The sequence below is a fragment of the Semicossyphus pulcher genome, unplaced genomic scaffold, assembly GCF_022749685.1.
Source record: "Semicossyphus pulcher isolate SPU_LCO1_2020_fin unplaced genomic scaffold, fSemPul1.0.p SCAF_23, whole genome shotgun sequence".
In the NCBI taxonomy this organism is placed as follows: Eukaryota; Metazoa; Chordata; class Actinopteri; order Labriformes; family Labridae; genus Semicossyphus; species Semicossyphus pulcher.
Window position 1 is genome coordinate 4,523,891 of NW_027211697.1, and position 20,942 is coordinate 4,544,832.

At 39.1% G+C, this 20,942-nt stretch overlaps 1 protein-coding gene across 1 annotated transcript; it reads left to right on the plus strand.

Moving 5' to 3' along the window:
• The first annotated feature begins 8,247 nt into the window (after positions 1-8,247).
• Positions 8,248-20,786, plus strand: cnn1b (calponin 1, basic, smooth muscle, b). Its single transcript, XM_069674417.1, has 7 exons — positions 8,248-8,471; positions 14,983-15,104; positions 15,205-15,271; positions 16,376-16,513; positions 16,829-16,945; positions 17,194-17,340; positions 19,106-20,786. The coding sequence occupies exons 1-7, from the start codon at positions 8,412-8,414 to the stop codon at positions 19,349-19,351; spliced, it is 897 nt and encodes a 298-aa protein (XP_069530518.1). The 5' UTR covers positions 8,248-8,411; the 3' UTR covers positions 19,352-20,786.
• Positions 20,787-20,942: the final 156 nt, after the last annotated feature.

The following is a 20,942-nucleotide window of genomic DNA, read 5'->3' on the forward strand; positions in this document are numbered from 1 at the left end:
TTTGCCATTTACTTTTAAGTGTAATCATAAGTGAATTTGAGGTATCAGTTAAAGTGAAAGTGCTGAAAAGGTAGCTTATAAATTGAGCTGCAAGTGTCCGCTGTGGAGGTCTTCAAAGAAAGCAGTGGCAGTAAAAATGTATGCTAAATAATGATGTCAGGAGAAGCAGTTGGAGAAAATGGAGATAGACCAGTTAAACAGATAATTGTGAAGTGGTAAAAGCATATTAAGAGTAAAAGATGAGTTGTCTCAACATGTCTTTTGCAGTTAGTATTATTTAAAGTGTAAGATTACGTCACACTAAAGTAGATAAAAGCAGCTGTAGTGTCAGTGAAAATGTACAGTATGCAATGAGACTTGAAATTTAATGCAAACTGTGTTGTGATGAAGTTTGAAGTTCTGACATCAAAGTAGAAAAATCAAGTAGTCAGAGGATAAAAGAAGTAATAATGAAAGTATGACAAAGAGAATATGAGCTTGTATTGCTGAAGACGAGCACACCATCTTTTGTTTGAACAGGTCTGACTTGAAGCTTGCGGTTAAGTTGACTTAATCCAGGTTTGTTTGAAGCTTCCTGTCCTACTGTAGCTACAGGTTGGAATTATGATGCCATGAACTCAGCCTTCAGAACTCCTCTCTGGGTTGCGTAGGATCTTGAGGACTTCTACCATAAATAGCCAGGCAGAGAGGAAAGAGGAGAGGGGAGAGGGGACGATGTGTTGAGGGAGAGACGGCTTAATGTTGAAATGGCCTTCTGAGTTTCTGAAACTTCACTAATCTCTCTCTCTCTCTCTCTCTCTCTGTCCTTCCTCCCTTTCTTTGCTCTCTCTGTTTTTTTGCTTCTTTCTTCTTTTACAGTTTTAGTCTTGAAACACTGCCTGCACATTGTCAAGTTTCATTACTCACGTCTTGTATTTAACCTTCCACCTCTGAAACACCACACATCCGTATTAAACCTGGAGCTCTCCTGCCGTCCAAGATTTCTGTCCTGCTGATATATTCTCTTCACTGTGAAACACATCCTTTGAATCATCAAACAGTTGAACTGCTTCTTTGTTTGGATTGCTGGATTTATAACAATCTTGCCATCTGAACCAAGCTCTTACTGAAATGTCTCATCAACAGCAAAAATACTTGGGGAAAAATGTATCAAATCCAAAGCTCATTCACACAGATTTTCTCCCTCAAGTATACACAACTGTGACACATTTACTGCTTTTTCCATAAAGCCCCTGGAAACCCAAATCCGGAATAGCTTTTTAACTGTAATGTAATTTGGGGTTTATGTAGATAATAGCAATGCCCGCAGGGTAACTCATGATACGATAAGCGATAGGATATACGATACGATTCACGATACGATACACGATACGATACACGATACGATACACGATACGATACTAGATTCGATACACGATACGATACGATACGATATGATATGCAATACAATATGAGATACGATTTGCGATACCATATGCGATACCATATGCCATACGATATGCCATACTATATGCCTGATATCTGATTATCTGAAGAATACAATAGGCCCCTAAACAGATAAAGTGCAGGATTAATGTATTTATTCACTGCAATTTCTTGTCTGTTTAACAGAATTTTACAAAAACTCAGATGCAACAATGTGTTTTCAGTCTGTAGATTAGATTTACAGAACTATAGAATAACTTTAAAAACTAATTAGGACTTTGAATTTAGATTTAAGTCATAGGCGCAATCTCGAGGAGTCATGAAGTAGTGAGGGTCAAAATGGGAGGGAAATCTGTTAAGAGCGCCTTATATTAAATTAAAATATCGATATTTGGCGCCAACATATCGCTATTTGTATTGTTCGAGTCAGGACAACAATATATTGTCGTATCGATGTTTTGTCCAACCCCTAATGGTGATCTTCTAAAAAGTATTAGAAATTAGTTTCAATCCAAATTCAAAATATTGTCATTTAAGTTTGTGTAAACCTTCCTGATAATTAGGTTGAATCTGAAGTGGTTACGGTTATTTTAAAATTTATGCAATTAATTCCACAAAGCAATCGCAGGAAACACAGGTCACACGGCAGCTATTCGACTCTTTATACCCAGGTTAGTATCCTCCTTTGGCCAAGTATTGACAGCCACGGCTGTTGGGTATCAAACGCTGTTTACTTTTTTTGACTGTTGTAGTTTAGTGCAGGCCTCTGATGATCTATTGAGAGGAAAGAGTTTAGCTCTGTAATAATATAGCAACACATTTTGTAATTCACTCTTAAAGACCAAATAACATGAATATTTTCTGCAGGCAGGGCTCCTGCTTGTTTCTCTGATTCTGACTCAGTTGACTCATGTTGTATCAGCTAGCATCCTAATGACACACAAGTAGCCTGTTAGTGTAAGTGTCAGATGAACTCAGAGCCAGTGTAAACAGTGCAGCCCACCGCACAGTAAATATCTGACTGTAGTCTGTTATTTTTAGAGTGAGGGATTCCTCTTTCACAAGACATTACATCTCTTTCCCTCTCCCGGTCACATTAGGCCCTTCCCTTCTCGCATCATGCCCAAATAAAGTGTCCAAATTCCATGTGTATGCTTCTTCTTCGCTTTGTGAAATGTTTATAGGACCCTGGCTTAGTGTGCGAGTGTGCGTGTGTAGTGTAGAGTAGTGAGTATATTGAGAATGTCTTTGTGCTTGTGCCAAGTTATGTTTGAAAAAAGAAATTGTACATTCTAAAGCTAAGCTGTTAATCTGCTGTCTTTTAATAATAGATTACAGTCTTGGATTATCTTGAAAACATTACATATGACAAAAATAAAACTTTTACTGCATTTTAATTGTTAATCAGGTAATGAGTTCTTTTATGAAATTTCTATATTATTTTTATTGTCTTAACTGTATAATTAGCTGGTTATTGGCCCACTGAGCTCATCAGGGCTACAGCCAGAAATAATAAGGTCATGAGTCTAAATTGCTCCCGTGCAACAGCATCCACGATGCCAGGATAAAATTCACGTGAAGAAATTAATAATGTATTTCTCTATATAAATCTCTTTATCTAATTTTATTAGACTATATTTTGTAATAATATTTTTAACTAAATGTCTATTCAAAATTATATTAAGTCCTATCCCACCATAGATTGTAAAAATGCTCTCTTTCACTTTTGTCAGTGCTTTAAACTGGAACTTAAACTGCTTGCAAAGCACACATTTCAACTATCTCTGGCTCCTTTGCTTCAAAGAAAATTCCTGTTGCTTCTATCTGGCTTTGCCAGAAAAGAAAACCTTCATTTACATTTTGTTTTTCATTTCTCATTGTTGTAGCAAAGTGTTTTAACATTCTCTGACTGTATACCAAATTATTATTATTAGTAGTATTTTGTCAACCTAAATGTGAGTCGTATCCTGCGTCTATGGCACATTTCCAGTCTTACTGGTGGCTAGTTATGAGTCTCACTGGCTTGAGTAATCATGGATATCAAATCAATAAAAGGAAAAGTCTCATATGAAAACTGAGATTTTAAATTGGCAAACAACTACATTTTATTTATATATCTTTTGCACGAAAGAGAACCCAAAGTAAGCCTGCAGCTCTTCATTGCGACTCTATCTAAAGTAGGCATTCCAGTGGACTTTTTCCCCCACTAGTTTTCAGTTTTGTGTTCTGCTGATAATAGTATTCCCCGATAAAAATAACAAATATATAAACAGTTTCCTTTATTGTAGTTCCAATTGCATAAATGCAACAAAATATGGTATTTTTGTAATGGAAATCTCAGGTTAAAGTAACAATCATAAAATCGCTCGCTGGAGAGTTGTCATGTGCACAGTGGTAAAACATACCAATGGATGCTCATTGAGATCTGTTAGATCTGTTAGACTAACAATGTAATGTTAACAAGACTTAATGGGTTAAGTTACCTTTATTGTAAAATTCAAACATGTTTTGCGGCTTCAGTTAGATTTGTTGGGGGGAGGGTTGGGTAAAAATGGCTCCTTTAACAGAAAAGGTTCCTGACCCCTGCACTAGAGCTAGCGTGGGCAAGGTATATCCGTGATTCACGGTAAACTTGATGTAGAGTGGGATGCTAATTATGGCAAGCAAAAAACTAGCTGTTAACAACACATTTATCAATCAATTTGTATTTAATAAGTGCCAAATCATAACCAAAGTTATCTCATGACAAATACTATACTTTTAAAAGAGTTGAGGAAAAAAAAAATATTTGCAGATAAAATAACAACCAACTCCTCAGAGTGCCCCATAGTACAACCCAATGAGTAACAAGTTTATTTTTAGGCGGTGCTTTTGACTTCAATCAGCTAGAATTTCCATTAGGATTAATAAAGTTCTATCTTATCGTATCACAAGGTAGCCATGCCATAAAGCATATCCTGCTTTGTCAGCTATATTACACTTAATGGGACCATAATTTACTAAATGAGCATCAAGCTGTACTGAAACTTGAGACTAGCAACCGAGACCATCAACTCCTAATGAAAATATTCATTTTAGTTATAAATATAAAAATATCCATACAATCAGACTGTTTTTAGCAGCCAGTTAAGTCGCCCCCTGTTGGCCATTTAAAAAATGCAGGTTTAAGGCACAATGTGTTGGCTTCAATTCGATCAATTTCAAGTTCATGATACCAACTGACACTTCAACTAGTGAGCACACTTATGAAGCTACTTTAAAAACCTTTATTAGTGTATAGTAGTGTGACGTGTGTGACACAGTGTCAAATAGCTGCATTCAGTGCATAATAGCTCAATATTATAAAGTCACGTCATTATACAACAAACAATGAATACATAGAATTATCTGTGCACAAACAAGCCAACAATATTTAGTCATGTGATTGTTTAAACAGCTGTAGAAGACGCTGCCCACTTCCATTATTCTGGATTTTAAATCACTGAAAGGGCTAAGAGTTGGAAGATAGAGCCTGTAGATCATTCCTTCACCAAGGACTTAAAAGGCACTGGCAAGTTTTGCCAACCTTTGTTCTGATGGACGGCACTTTCAACTAAAGCCAACTCTGCTACTCATGATTTTGACCACTTTGCAATAACAACAACAAGAACTTCTGGCTCGAGTAAATGGAAAGTTTGCAGAAAAAATAATTGGAGAGACTAAAATATACCAGTATTGTTGCCTATGCAGGCTGAGGGATGACAAGCTGACCTGCTCTATTAAGCACAATGATGGATCCAAAAGCAAGAATGAGAAACAAACCTCAGGACTGAGTGAATTTTAGGTGGTGTACATGTTGTACAGTCAGATAACATTGAGACAAACTGTAAATAGTAACTTCAACAATGTTACTTTATTTCAACTTACCCTTCAAGTCTATTTATCCCTGAACTTTATATAATAATAAACTACTTTCAATGCCTTTTCATTAACTGACACTTGAACTGCTGTCACTGTTTACATTCCAACACTTCAGCTATAAATAGTGCACATACTTCAACTCTTTGTGCTACCTGCTAACTGCAATTTCATTCGCTTTTTTTGTAAGCGATTCATCTTACAAGCTCTTATTCTTTGGCTCTTAGTTGAACTTTAAGGATTCACACACAAACTGACAATTCAAGTTTTAGAAATGATAGATAAGGTGCTTTTACTCTTTTTTACTCTTTTTACCCTAACCCTTCAACTTCAAATGCAGTCTCCATACACATGAAAACAATAAATATTAAAATATTTTAAGCCATTTACAGTGTTTGCGTTTACAGTTTTAGGCCGATATCTCTTATCCGTTCATAAATGTAACTGATGGTCACAAAAACAGGTTACACTTCTATTAACACAAATAAGCCTAATGAAGAAATACTTACTGATTTTTTTGATATTAAATATGGTTTAATCATCTCTCCACCAAGACACTCATTAAAGTGACCATAATCTGGTCCAGTGGCGTACTCAGGCTGTTGAGGGGCAGGGGCAAAAAATAAAATAAAAAGGGCACCAACTGTATGCCATGGGACACCAAAGCGCAGAAAGTTACAACAACAGGGGCATTTTCAACCATACAGGCATATCACGAGGGCACATTGTCTCACATGTAGGTGTGTGCGGAGGCCAACTTATTTTCCAACATGTATTATTTATTTACTGAAAGGGCATCTGAGAGGATATAATTTTTATCCACTACGGCGGCATCCATGAGGATCCTCTGCGATTGCACCTCTGGGTACACACAGGGTAACAATATAATATTTGAGATGTATGAAACTTAAACATCTTGCTTCCTTTAATATTAGCTTACATTTAATCAGATGTATCCATAATGCTACATGGTTTGTGTGTTTGTAGTCTGAATATTAATCAGATGCCGCACTCCTGAAACTGTAAGGAACTCTTCTTATGCGTCAGTCACCTAGCATTATAACTTCAAGAGTACAGTGAAACATCACAGCTGCAGCAAGATGCAAGTGGTCAGAAAGAGTAAGAGTCTTGCAGTTATTATTCTCAGCTGTGTGTGTATAAATCCTCCACTGACCATCTGAAGCTGTCTGCATTGTCCCGGGGTAACAGTGTTTGTCCACTAATCTTGCATGTTCGCTCTTTTATTGTGTATCACACAACCACACACTGTAATACAGCTGTGTGTGTCCCTCTTTCTCTTCATCCATCCCCGACCTTTCCAGAATGTTCCTCTCCGGCTCCATCAGCATGCCATATGCCATATGTCTGGTACACACACACACACACACACACACACACACACACACACACACACAAAAGAGGAGGCAGAGGGTGAATCATGCGTGCTGTCCGGGGAGCCGCCTCCTCTGTCCCCCTCTGACTTGCTGCACAAGCCCCCTGATTCTGCTGCATTCCTTTCCTTGTTATCCTCCTGCCTTTGGGGGAAAGTAAAGTAACACACTGATGTAAAAAGGGAAAACACCTCATTGTTCCCATAGGGACGTCAGGCGCTCTACAGTAGCTTCTACACACAGTCAAACACCTGTCAAATGTGATGTTACAGTCCCACAGTAGAGTACATACTGTACACTGTATACTTCTGGTCTGGATTTTCTGAGAGTAGGGAATGCATTTAGAAGCTGAAAGAATATTTCTTGTTTTTAAGAGATCATATAAAATGGGTTGGAAAAAATTATCACTACCGTCATTATGAATGTTGCTGAGAAATTTGGAGACAACATTATCCTATAAAACTAGTCTGTGAGAACGCTGATAAATTCTACATTACAAATACCAAGTGATAATCTGTACCACCTTTACAGTCAAGTATGGCACGTGTATTAAGCAGTTGCAGAGCTTTCAACCATATCCCACAATCTTCTCTTCAATCTTCCAACTTTGCCCATGTGTCTTTGAATTATAGATTTGCTAACTAACATTACCGTGCAGCTACTTCCTATCTTACATTGCCATTTGATGATACACTTTGCAAATTCTGGTGCAGTAAGAGGGTCATTTTGGCTAGGAATTAGTTGATAGCTAACATTTGCTGTTGTGTAAGAGAAGCTTATGTGTTATCAATTATGTTCTTGAAATATGGCCTTATGCCCCCCCGAGCACGATGTCAGAAGAAATTGGCCACCCTTTGAATATGGAAAATAAGATTAACATTTTTGGGGGGTTTAAGTGAAATATTTCGAAACTATTTTAACAGATTGCTTTAAAACTTTCTACAGATATTCAAGGTTCAATGTGGCCACTGGCTAATTTGGTTGCTAACATTAAGTTCAAAGCACTGTTGTATCTGAGCCTCACATAGCTGCTAGTACAGCTAGTTTAAAAGCCTTTGCATTTATTTGTTTATTATTGTTGTTGTTGATGTTGTTTTGTCATTTAATTTTATACCAATGATTTTCATATCCTTTAAGCACTAGCAATAGCATTTTTTTTATAACCTTATAATATTGTCCTTATTATATTTTTTTTTCTTTCAAATTAACTGCAATATGTGTCTTTTAATCTCAGAATAATGTTATAATGTGCAAATTGAACATGTTTGTTAATGGTCAGGTCTCTATTTTAAGGCCATGATTAAAACCCAAATTCAGCTGAACATGACAATGACATAACTCTAGAAAAAAAGAAACCGACTGGCCTGAATGTGGAAAAAGTGACACTGATTAAATCTAATACCCGAGCGATGACATCACTCCCCTCGATGAGGAGGCTGCCTCCTGATTGGACGGCTGCCCCGGCCAATCAGAGAGCACACACATGGGAAGAGTTTAAAAAAGATTCAGAAAAGTGTCGGAAGGTTGTCCAAAAGCTTCACCATCAGGTCCGAGCACGACTGCGACTGAAGGGAAAATACCCGCGGATTTGTTGGGGAGCTTTCTGTGTGCTTCCTCTGCCTCGGACAGAGAGCTGTAACCTCCTTCTCCAGCTTTAAAGCCCTCCTCAGCTTCACTGTAAATAGACCAAACAGCAGGATGTCAACGCATTTCAGGAGCGGCCCAGCCTTCGGACTATCTGCCGAGGTCAAGAGTAAGGTATGCTTACATTCGTTTATGTTGTTATGAAGCTTATTTACACGATGTTGCTGCAGCATTGTTTCCCTAGGTGAGGTCAAGGGTCAATATAGGCGAGTTAGCATATTGACATGTCCTTTAAACACTCCCACTGGGGCCCTATTTTAATATGGTCACTTCATTATAACAAACACAGAGATGGAGTTTCACGGTCACTCTGCTGTTGTTATGATACATCCATGTCCTTATATGGAGAAAGTATGGGGTCTTGCTGGAAAAATCTTGGCATAGACTAGTTGTGCACCTGAATAACATGTTAGCCCCCCTTCTTCATCAAACAGTTCAGGAAGGGCAAACAAACATGGCACTGACACTTACCTTATATCAGGTATTTGTTTATCTTGTTTAAGTTGAGGCATTAAACATAGACCTCGGTGTGTTAAGGCATCTCCTTCTAATGTGACTTCAGGTTGTGTGCTTGGGAGACAGCTGTGATGGTACACTGCTTCCTGATTCCACACAGTAATAGTGTTTTGAATTAAATCTTTGCAGCCATATTATTTGTGTTATAAAAGTCAGATCACTAATTCTGTAAAAGTTTGACTTTGACTGCATATTTGTTCTGTTTTTCAACGCAAAGAAATGTAACCTTCTGTTAGTTAATGATTATGAGCATTTAAAGGTAGGCCTTTTTAAAAAATATTTTAGGCAAAGATTAGCCTAAAGCTTTATATGCAGATTAAGGGCGGATAACAAACTACACAGATTCAAAATAAGTTCATTTGCAGCATCAAACAGAAACAGAATGTGATAAATTGCTGATTGTTTTCGACTTATATCAAATTGATAATGGTACAAAGTTAAAACTCTTAAACTGTATTGTTTTTTTGTGAACATGCACTCCTTCTGAATTTGATGCCTGCAAATTATGTTTTCATTTCACCTAGCATACACCCAACCTTTTGTAAATGGCATTTAATGTTGCCAGGAGTCGAGTTGGAGCTAATATAATAATCTAATAAATACATTTGGATTATGTCTAAAATAATAACAGGTAAATGAATGCAGTGTAGCACAATATTTGTCTCTCTGAAATGTAGAAAAGTAGAAATACCATAAATAGAACAAGTCATATGAAGTATAAACACATCATACAAGTACTTGTGTTAATGTACTGAGTTATACACGCCACACCTGCATGGTGTTGTACCCTGCAAAGCATGAGCGTGCACATTGCATTTCCACGCACTTAAGTTGTCACCATCCTCACAGGAACTGTTGTTACAGTGATTGTCAAAAGAACTTTGTGCATATTTTTTCCCTCTATGGTGACAGAAGTGTCTGTGTGCAGCGGGATGAGTCAGAGCTGCTGACAGTCTGTTTAGGATGGGAAAGGTCAGCCTGTGACTGTTCCCAGATCATCATCATGATCATCATCATCATCATCATTGTCCAGGAGAGTTGTCGCCTCTTCTCTGAATAGTGCCATCTCTCATCAGAGCTTTGATCTCACACTGAGGTGCACTACACTCTTTGACACCCGCATTCCTGTCATTACTGCTATTCAGCAGTCAGCAGGCTCAGGCCGAATTGGAGGTTTGAGATATTGCCGCTAGTCAGGCTGTTATTTTACTGCCATCTTAGTATCATTGTCTTGTCAATTATGTATACAAGGGCGAGTAGAAAATAGAGTATATTTCCTGCAGAGTAGAACTAATATTTTTCATTCGAGCCGTAGGGCTTCAAGAGGTCGTGCAGGGATGGTTGCGTTCCAGCTGCATGATCTCAGAGAGCTGCAGAGATGCTGCACAAAGACTGATAGGTACATGAGCATTGTCTGATGGTCTTTTAAGGAGTGACTGGGCTCTGACTGGGAACTTGAGAAAGTGTCCTTACTCTAAACAGTTTACTTAAGAGTCACAAATGAAAACACAGTGTGCTGAGAGAACACAGGTGGACTGGAGATGGGTGATGCAGACAAAGCCATGCCAGCAGCTCATACAGTGGATGCATGTCACACTGCATGATGACAAATAACTCATGTCAATGGAACTTTTCTTTGTTTGTGTGATCAGTTACAAACAATACAAAGCTAGACAGCTAGATGGACACTAATGGTTTGTTCTCTGTTGTTGAAGACCACATGGGCCTGAGTGGATTCTACATAGGTTGTGGACTGATACTTTAAGTAAGATTGGGAGGAGTTTTTAAACAAAGAAATGACACATAAAATTGAAAGTAGAAATAACATTAAACAAGCATACCATAGTTCAGTTCAATACTATCGGTGGTTTTTCTGACTTAGCGTGACTTGGTCTGGTATGACCAGTAGTTTATGGTGACTTGTGTTGGCTAATGTTGCCTTTTAGATATATATTTATGGTTGACATTACTTAGTCAGCTCTCTGGCTTTATGACTTTTCTCCATTTATGCTAACTGTTTTCCGTTATCCTGTGAATGCTACTTATTGCTACATTTAGCTAAGCAAAGGTTGCATAATGCCTTAAGGCAGGAAATTATTTAAAATATTTTGAATCTAGTGTAAAATTTTGCCCCAAAAGGCATTCACTTTTTTCAATATCGCACTTTGAAAAGTATAGATATCCATTCATCCATCCATCCATCCATCATTTCCCACGTATCTGGGGCCGGGTCGCAGTGGCAGCAGGCTAAGCAAGGTGACCCAGGCGTCCCTCTCCCCAACCACGTTTTCCAGCTCCTGCTGGGGGCGTTCCCAAGCCAGACGGGATATATAGCCTTATCCCTCCAGTGAGCTCTGGGTCTGCCCTGAGGTCTCCTCCCAGTTGGACGTACCCGGGACACCTCCAAAGGTAGGCGCCCAAGAGACATTCTAATCAGATGCCCGAACCGCCTCAACTGGCTCCTTTCGATAGATATTCTTAATAAACATTTAACGGTACAATAAGTAGGATTTTTCCTTGCATTTTGTCAACAATGCATTGAAACTGGTCCCCTCCTCCTGGGCTCTTCGTCACCAGAAGCTCACTCTCACTCTCTCGTACGAGAACACGCCCACCCCGCCGAGCTAGCACAGACAGCATTACGGATACCTTCGCACTAGCATGTCCTACCTGTTTTGAGGCACCTACCTGTCCAACAGAAAGAAGGCCAACTCTGCATGGCTCTTTTGCCATGTTCGCTGCTCTGAATGGGGCCCAGTTGCTAATTTGAACCACTTCATCACTCCCCAATACGCTGTGATTGGCTCAGGGAACCACAACAGCGCCCCTCCTGAAAACGTCCCGTGCAAAGCAAAACAACAGAGTAGATGCAGAGGGAAGGATTTCACAAGGGTCTGCACACACACTCACCAACACACATGTATAGAGGCCCATAAGTGGTGATTTATATTATGTTATATTTGTAAAAGTCTATATTTTATTTTTCTAGGAAAATCCGACCTATTATACCTTTTAACAAAGTCTTCAAAGAAGGAGCTGTACAATAACAATGCCTTACTGAGGTAAAGTCTGAAATTGACAGAATTTTGATTTGAATATGCAACTTTAACTTGGTTAAAGAATGAGTAAACAATATAACCATTCAAAGGTTACTTCTACAAATATACAACTACTGAAATCAAATTCAGTTTTGAGGTACTTCTATAGTGGTGTTTCTGTTCTACTTTAAACGTAATCACTGTTTTCATTGTGAAATATTGTTTACTGTTAAGGCTATAAGGCCGTGTCTGGTCCATTGTCGTGCTAAGAGTTCAACTAAAGAGACCTCTACAAACCTGTCACATGTTTTTAACTGAATATCTGTTGGAGACCCAAGTAGGTAAAATTATAAAATATTTCACAAAATTACAAATACAGAATAGATCAGAAAAGCCTAAATTATGATAGATTATAATAACTTGTATTACAGAAATGTTTTGTATTTTTATCCCTATCCTACTGATCATCACATGATTCCTTAGATTTACCTGAGACCCTTTGAAGAGGGCCTGATCCCTATGTTGGAAACCACTAGCTGAGTGGTGTATACCACTGTATCGTAGTAAAAAGTAGCTCCACCTCAATCAACTGCAACAATAACATGCTGACTACAGCTGCAGCTGTTTTCCTTAGAAACAGTTCTTTTTTCTTATGTAATATTAGAGATGAGGGACTTTTGCTTGTCATGACTTAGTTTTGCTGCTACAGCCTTACTTGGTCTGGTATGACCCGTAGCTTCTTGTGGCTAATGTTAGCTAATTTGGGATAAATATCACTGTGTAAGTCAGTTGACTTTTGTGCTAATTGTACTATCTACTATATGTAAGCATTTTTGAGGACAGGTTTTTATTTAGGTTGGATACTAGTTTAAGTATTACTAAAACTATATAATCCATCAATCTTCATAAAAGAATATCACTCCCTTAAAAGTTCAGGATACGACCAGCTTTTACTGTGCTCCTTAGCTCGACAATGAATCAACCTCTGAGCAAAACTACGTCGACTGGAAGCAGAACCTGTCGATCTTGGCCCGTCTTTATCAGACGTGTTTTGCCTGACTAGTCAACTCTCTGTAAAAGGGCAGGTTCTGGAAAACTAGAGGGAGAGAGGCAAAGAGAGTAAGGGAGAAATATGAGCTAGACCAATGAGAGGGGGAGCAGGTCAGACAGAGGCAGAGGGAGGAGTGTCTGAGAGCTGTTTCTCCCAAGTTTGGTGTGATGGACTGGGAGCTACTCTATCCCTGCTGCTTTGAAATACGTGTTTGTATTGGCTGCTGATCCCAGACTGTGAAGACTTATCTGCAGAACATTCAGGAAAAAGGCTGGGTGTGTGCGTGTGCGCAGGGGGGAGAGCAGCCTTAAACCCCATGCCGGAATTCAAAGTATTAGGGGCAACGTGTTCGTGCCAATAAGGAAATACATGGAGAGAATCAAGAGAGGCCAAGTGTGTTTCTGCATGCAGGAATGTCCATTTAAATGTTTCTTCCTGTTCTCTCCATAACCCTCATCTCAAATAGTTTTTTATTATACAGGAAGACTTTCTAAGACAGAACGGTTATGAGAAAAGAACCAGCAAATTCAGAGTTATTGTAGTTACTGATGACCTGATGATCAGGCATGACATTGTTCTTTATATTATATGTAACATTACATTCTTCATGTTCTACTACTTTAGTACCATCCTTCAAAGAATTTACTGTAACTGTAACTGGGTATTATCATACTTTATGGGTTGTGAAATTTACCACGAATTTGCAAATATTCTTCTCTGGAAAAGTGGAAGAGCTTCATAACTATTATACGGAATAAAAATCGTATTAGTTGGTATACTTCACATTATTTGATTATGGTTAACGTCTTCTGTTAACTGGAGACTCTTTTTGTCATTGCAGGTATGGTACATAAAAAATGTGTAAACAAATAAGGAAAATAAAATTTTCTATTCAGACAGGATAATAAAAAAGTACTTTGGTTTTCATTTGTACCAATTTGACTTTTTGAGATTTGAGATTTGTTTTCATGGTTCCAAAAAATGTCTCTTGAAGGTGCAAAGCCATGACTGTATATAAAGATGGGCGACGTGTCTCCATCTGCTCTCATTGTACGAAATTGAAGCCAAAATAGCCCCGTGATGGGCGCTGCCATCTTGCGATGGCGACGTCATTTGGAGCCAGAGTTACACAGTAGAGATCAGCGGGTGGAGCCGCCATAGCATTTCTGCTAATCAAAACACACACTTAACTTAACGAAAAAACAGCAAGGATCCTGCACGTTGGCGTATTTAACAGCAGAACAGCTTCTTGTGTTGGTCTGAAGCAGATGTTCACAGACATGTAAACTTCAATGACTGTAGTGATTGTTTTATTTACGTTTCCTTTCTCTGTTCCTCCTCTACTCTGCTAATCCGGATTCGTCAACCGAGCTGTCAATCATCCTTTTTACAGCAATTAAAAATAAACTTGTCAGAAAAATGAACACTTGGACATAAAACAGCATGATAAGAACTAACTGTAATGTCAGAAAAATCTTTGAGAAAAATGTATTTGACGTGTATTTTGATTTATTAGTTTGACTCATGTCCCATCCGTTAACATGGAGGAGGCGGGTGCTCCAAATGTTTGGGCTTCACTTTAACCCCTCGATTCCACAGGATCCGTCTCCACGTTCCCTGTGTGCCGCGACCTCCAGAGTCGATCGCGCCCATTCAAGTCAATGATAGTGATTCCACAGCACGCGCCGCGGTCCATCTCCAATGCGTCTCAGAAGCGTGTCTCCGCTCTGCTCCGCTTAAGATACACTCCAGGTCTATTTTCGAGGGAGGCTGCTTCAAACACGCATCATGCTCAACACGTTCCAAACAGGAAGTCACACAAATCACGGAATGATTTCCAAATGACTAGATAATCAACAAACAATCGAGGCGTTAGTGAGCTGTCATGTCGTCCATCTTTTTTTGCAGTATATGAGGCAAAGCTTTCTGATTATGAAGCAGGCTTGGTCATTGAAAGTTTAACGGGCTACAGCAAAAGTCTAATCTCATTTTTTACCTCTGATCTTTTCCCCCACATTAGCTTGCAGGGAAGTATGACCCCCAAAAGGAAGAGGAGCTGAGGCTGTGGATTGAGGATGTGACTGGGAAAAGGATCGGGGACCGCTTCATGGAGAGTCTGAAGGATGGAGTCCTGTTGTGCGAGTGAGTGGATCTAAACTGAGAGGAATTTAATAGGACAGAAACATTTCTGTGATGTTTGAAATATTGAAGTGTCTTGAATTTTGTGTCTGTTTCTTTGCAGACTCATTAATGTTCTCCAGCCAGGTTCTGTGAGGAAGATCAACAACTCCACTCAAAACTGGCACCAGGTAATATACCAGCTCTGTGGAAAGAAAGAAGCCTCATTTGTGTCAAAGTCACAGTCTTTGTGTAGCATTTTGGAATTGACACACACAGCAAATTTACAGTCTGTGAAGTAGCTGCCATATCTATGAAGCCCATCTCAGCATGCCTTCATTAGCCTTTTAAAGGACTGACAGAGCATGCAAGTCTTTTAAGGCATGATAGAGTCTCTTTCTTTATTAACACTTTTAAATGAATGCACACATCACAACAATAAAGCAAAAGTTTTAAAGCTATCGCAAACTCTCTTGCAGAAAGTATTTAGATGAAGAGATTAACACCACTCTCATGTTTGTGATAAGCTAGCTAACCAGTCGCTAACAGTAGCTTTAATAAAAGACTGGAAACAGGAAGTAGCTAGCCTGGCTTTGATTACAAAGACCCTGCGTCCTCATACGGGGACATTACATTTTGGCTTCACAGCACCATAATATTTAATTCTGCGAAACTTAGACCCGTTGGTCTCATTCATGGACACTTTGTCCACCACCCTGTGGTCAAAAAAGCAAATTACACTGATCAGTGTACATTCAAGATGGCCGTGATCCCGACCAAAATGTGTTACAGTCGGTCTCTACAGAAAACTCAGCCAGGTACAAAACCTCTTCAGATTTTATGATTGAAACTTGTTTATTAAATGCGTATTAACAGTTGTTGCTACAACACCATTACGACAAGGTACTCACATGAGGACTTGGGACTTTTCCAATGTAACACAAAAACAATTCTTAGGTTTTATACCTATTAGGTCCTATTAATCCCCAAAAGGTAGGAGAAATTCCCCCAGATTCTGGGGGAAACCATGATATAATGATGAACTGTTTAGGTGTTAAGATAACTGGTTGCTAGGACAAGCTTCATTTTACTGAGTTCCATCAATCTTCTGACTCGTGCCTCTTGTCAAGAGAGTGAATACATATTTTCCTCCAATGTTAAATCATTCCTTCAATTAATAGAAATGGCTGCATTCAATCTGAAACACAAGAAACTCCTCAGGCTGTGTTTAAAATGCCAAACGGATGCTCTTCTCAACTAGATTCGTTTTTCCCTGTGTCCGCTCTCTTCCTCAGCTGGAAAATATTGGGAATTTTGTCCGTGCCATCACAGAGTACGGCCTGAGGCCACATGACATCTTCGAGGCCAACGATCTGTTTGAGAATGTCAACCACACTCAGGTCCAGAGCACACTCATCGCTCTGGCTGGAATGGTGAGGGCACACACACACAAACACACACACATATTGGTGCTTTACCGAATTGTACTGAATAAGAGAATGAATCATTTTTAGCCAAGAGAGCACTGACAACGATATAGATAAAGTTACTATTATACTACTATACTATAGTTTATTATACTACTATACTATAGTTTACACATGTTGCAGCCATCAGCCTACCTTCTTTGAGTTCCATGGACTAGGACTACAATATGGCAGCAGCATCTAAGAAAAATATTGCAATAAAAAAAATCCAGTCTTATTTTCACAATTTTCCCTCCTGCCTGTGCCAACTCTCTACTTCAGGCCAAGTCCAAAGGTTTCCACTCCAAGTACGACTTAGGTGTGAAGTACGCTGAGCCGCAGCAGCGCCGCTTCGCTCCAGAGAAGCTCAGGGAGGGACGTAACATCATAGGCCTTCAGGTCAGAGCAGCACAAATGCATAACTATTTAACCTATGTAATCAAGACATGCTTGCATATGAGATGCCATCCCTGCTGGACTCATGCTGAATGAAACTTCTCACCTGCCCATCTCCAGGTATATGGTATGAAAAGGACAACAGATAAATGGAAATTTAGCCATCATATGTGTGGTATTAATGTATTATGTCCCAAACTATCCAAAGTGTTTCAATGATTTAACTCACTTTATTTTGTTGGCTTTTTTAGATGGGCACCAACACACTTGCCAGCCAAAAGGGCATGACCTCTTACGGCACACGGCGCCATCTGTATGATGCCAAGTTGGCCATGGACAACCCAGTGGACCAATCTACCATCAGCCTACAGATGGGCACCAACAAGGGAGCCAGCCAGGTGAGAAGACATTTTGCACTAAATATTTCATGTATTCATTCCCACACCAGATAAAATCTCAGATCTTAAAATGAAATGAAATATGAAATAGTATGAAATATAGAGCTAAAACAATTCGAATGCTATGACTGGTGTGATTGTGTACCATTTTCTTGTCAACAAATTCAATGAATGAAACACAACTATTGACTGGTTCTTCTCCATGCCCCGAACTCTTAGGTTCCTTCTAAAGACTTGTTTTGGCCTCTTTCCAGTGTTACGTTCCCCTGAATGGGCTAGGGGATGAGGGGAGTAACAATAAATTAAGACCCAGGAAAAAGAAGAGATGAACAAAGTATAGGCAAAGTAAAAGGAATTTATTAAAAAACTAAAGCAAAAAGGAAACCCAAAGCGAGCTTATAAACAAAAAGAGAAGCTGTTCTCAAAGACAAAAGACTATAAACTAAAAACTGCTAATAACAATAAACAAACACTAAGGCCTCAAAGAAACGCCCTCCTTCCACTGAAGGAGTAAACCCGAACACAAAGACGTCTGTCACACACACAGCCGAATGTCCAACTGGCACTGGCTGTCTCCTCTCTGCTGCTCTTTATACTCTCTCCTGATTGCCGAATGTGAAACAGGTGAGCATAATTACCTGCATTGAAGGGAGAGCCGCACCTGAGGAGCATACAGGAGAGAGACGCACACAGAAAACACAACACAAAACCACGGCACGTAACACCAGTTGGGCTCTGTAGTTAAAATGACAGGAGTAAACGGGGAATTTGTTGTGCTATCCAACCAGGTGTGGTGCCAATCGGTACATGAAAAGATTTTAGAGTACCTTAATTTATATAAAAAATTATGAGCTTATTATATGACTATGAAAAGTTATCACTTAAAATAGTTAGCAAAACATAAAAGATAAATAGTTGACATTGATCAAAAACTAGTATTAAATGGTAATAGCTGAAAGTAATGCGTATATATTATTGAAATGGAAAAAAATGCAAAAAGTATTGAATAAATGTTTAAACAGAATGTTAATTTAGTTGTAACATATAAAGTAACATATTTTGCTTAAAGTAACAGATTAATCATTCTAAAACATCTGCCACCCTAAAAAACAACAACTACAGTTTCCATCTTGCAATGACCCGGCACCCGTGACAAAGAGAGGAGACACACAGTTGTTTTAAAACTGTTATTAACAAGACTACGTCAAAACCTAGTATGTGGCTGGCCGCATTAGGTCAATGTGCGCTTTTGTGGTCACTCACTCACTCACTTAGTCAATTACTCAGTCAGTCACATACAGACCCATGTGTAGGGCTGACCCCGGCGGTCAGCCAAAAAAACACCAAATTAAGAATATACAAGGGTAGGGGGTATGTTATGCAATGTTATCAGGGTGTCTGCTGATGGGTGATTGAATGATGTGTGTAAAGTGTTGTATGGAGGCCCTGCGTACCAGGGACTTGCAACTCAGAAAAGAGGAAACACAAGCAGGCCCTGCGAAAGCACCATGTCGTCCATGGCAATTTTTGAGCTCATTGGTGGGTTTGGATACAAATGGGGGAAAAGATACTTGTATACATCTGTGTAGTTAATATAATACTTGGTTTGGGTGTTTTCATGGGATTTTTTAATATCAGCATTTTTCTTTGATTTAAATTCAGCAATCATTTTTATGTTAAAAGTTATTTTCTGTTTAACAAGCTGATAACATTACCTTTTAGGATGTACATTTGTAAACCCCTCATCTTGCTCGCTGTCCTCTAGGCTGGCATGACAGCCCCGGGAACTAGGAGGCACATCTTTGACAAGAAGCTGAACCTGGAGGACTGTGACACCACCACCATCTCTCTGCAGATGGGCACCAACAAAGTGGCCTCGCAGCAGGGCATGAGCACCTACGGCCTGCCCCGCCAGGTCTTTGACAACAAGTACTGCGCCAACCCCACTGAGGCCTACTACGACAATGGGAGCGAGGTGGAGTTTGATGGCTACAACCAGTACTCTGACTAAGAACACACAGACAACCAACCACAACTGTCTTTTTGACGAGCAAACCTTACAGACTTTTATTTAACACTTATTGACGTCATGGGCGTCTCCATTCCCCAGCTTTTTCTAAACATATTGAACTCTTAGGAATTTATTGTTTGTCAAAACTAAAAAGGAAAAAGAATAGTTTGATCTTACCTCAAAGATTTTATGCAGAGGCCAACCTCTGTATTGCATTGCTCTGATGGGTTTTATTACTGATTTAAAAAAAGCCAAACAGTCCAATTTGTTGAACTTTGCTATGTATAGTTTTTTTTTTTTACTACAGCTTTTTATACCTGCAATGTAAGAACTGATTTGTAATAGTTTATACCCCAAGCCTCACCTCCCTACCCCTCAAATCCAGTTTGAACACTGAAGAATAAGAATTGTTCCTTAAATGGAGACAAGAGTGGGTTGGTGTTGTTGAACTTTGGCCTAGTTGGAACAGATTCCATGTCCACATTGGAGCTCCACAGGCTCTAGGATTTCACAGAAGTTCCTGGTCCACAGACTGACCGTGGCAGACAATACAGGAGGACTTTTAGCATTGTGCAGACATCGCTTTGTTGTGTGAGCACCTGCGCTGACAAATGTGTCACAAGCCTGCCAAATAACTCATCACGACACTTTACTGGGCTAGTTTACATGGCTTTGTGTGCTGCATGACTCTTTGGTTTATGAGTAAGTTTTGAGGAAAAGTAGAGGTTCCAGTCAGAAAATGCTTCTATAATGAGCAAATGTTGATGTTGTGTTATCAAGTTTGAAATTAGGGTTAACTGGGTTTGTCCCGTTTTGTCCCCCATCTTTGCCTTCCCCATCAGTGAACTTTGCCTTTTATGCTGTTGCTGCACTCGACGTGGCTTCCCCTCGTGTATAGTAAACAGTGTTGGAATGCAACTAAGTACACTGACTCTGATATTGTGCTTACAAATCTGAGGTACTTTACTTGAGTATTCCCCTGTAATGCCACTTTATTTTTCTTCTGAACTGCAATTCAGATGTCGATGTTTCACTTTTTATTCCACTTAACGAAATAAGACTTTACATGCAAAACAAATTAGTTTTTAAGATGTGATGTAAGTATAGGCAATTACAATGTTATAGTGCAACAACCAGTCAGTAGATTTAAAATTAAACCCTTACACTAATAAATGCTTAGTGAATTATGCCAAATATATAAGATGAAATTCTTGTCTTCTAGTTTAACCCACCGAATGTGTTGAATGTAATGTTATTGTACTTTCAGAGGCTTTGTTAGATGATACAGGATTCCCCTTTCACACATTAGCAGGCAGAAAGGGACATTTGCAAAGTTATAAACTGTTCCTGTGTTGAACATTCAAATTTACTTTGAATCTGTGTGAAGCTTCCTGTTTGATCATGTGCTGCATGGGCCAATAAATTGGTGCTCTTGTTCTGTTCATTTTCATTCAACAACAAAGGCTTCACAGCCATCGTTTAGGACTTGTAACTATGTGCCATCTAGTGAGAGAAAGGTGTATGTACGTTAACTGTATTTCCAATCAATCAAACATTTAACTTTTTATTCTATTAAATGTAAATGTTTTTA

What these genes read in the sequence shown, in the direction of transcription:
- cnn1b (XM_069674417.1), top strand. Translation starts at nt 8,412, where the DNA reads ATGTCAACGCATTTCAGGAGCGGCCCAGCCTTCGGACTATCTGCCGAG. An exon ending in CCACTCAAAACTGGCACCAG is followed by an intron (nt 15,272 to 16,375) that starts GTAATATACCAG and finishes TCTCTTCCTCAG; the next exon opens with CTGGAAAATATTGGGAATTT. An exon ending in CCAACAAGGGAGCCAGCCAG is followed by an intron (nt 17,341 to 19,105) that starts GTGAGAAGACAT and finishes GCTGTCCTCTAG; the next exon opens with GCTGGCATGACAGCCCCGGG.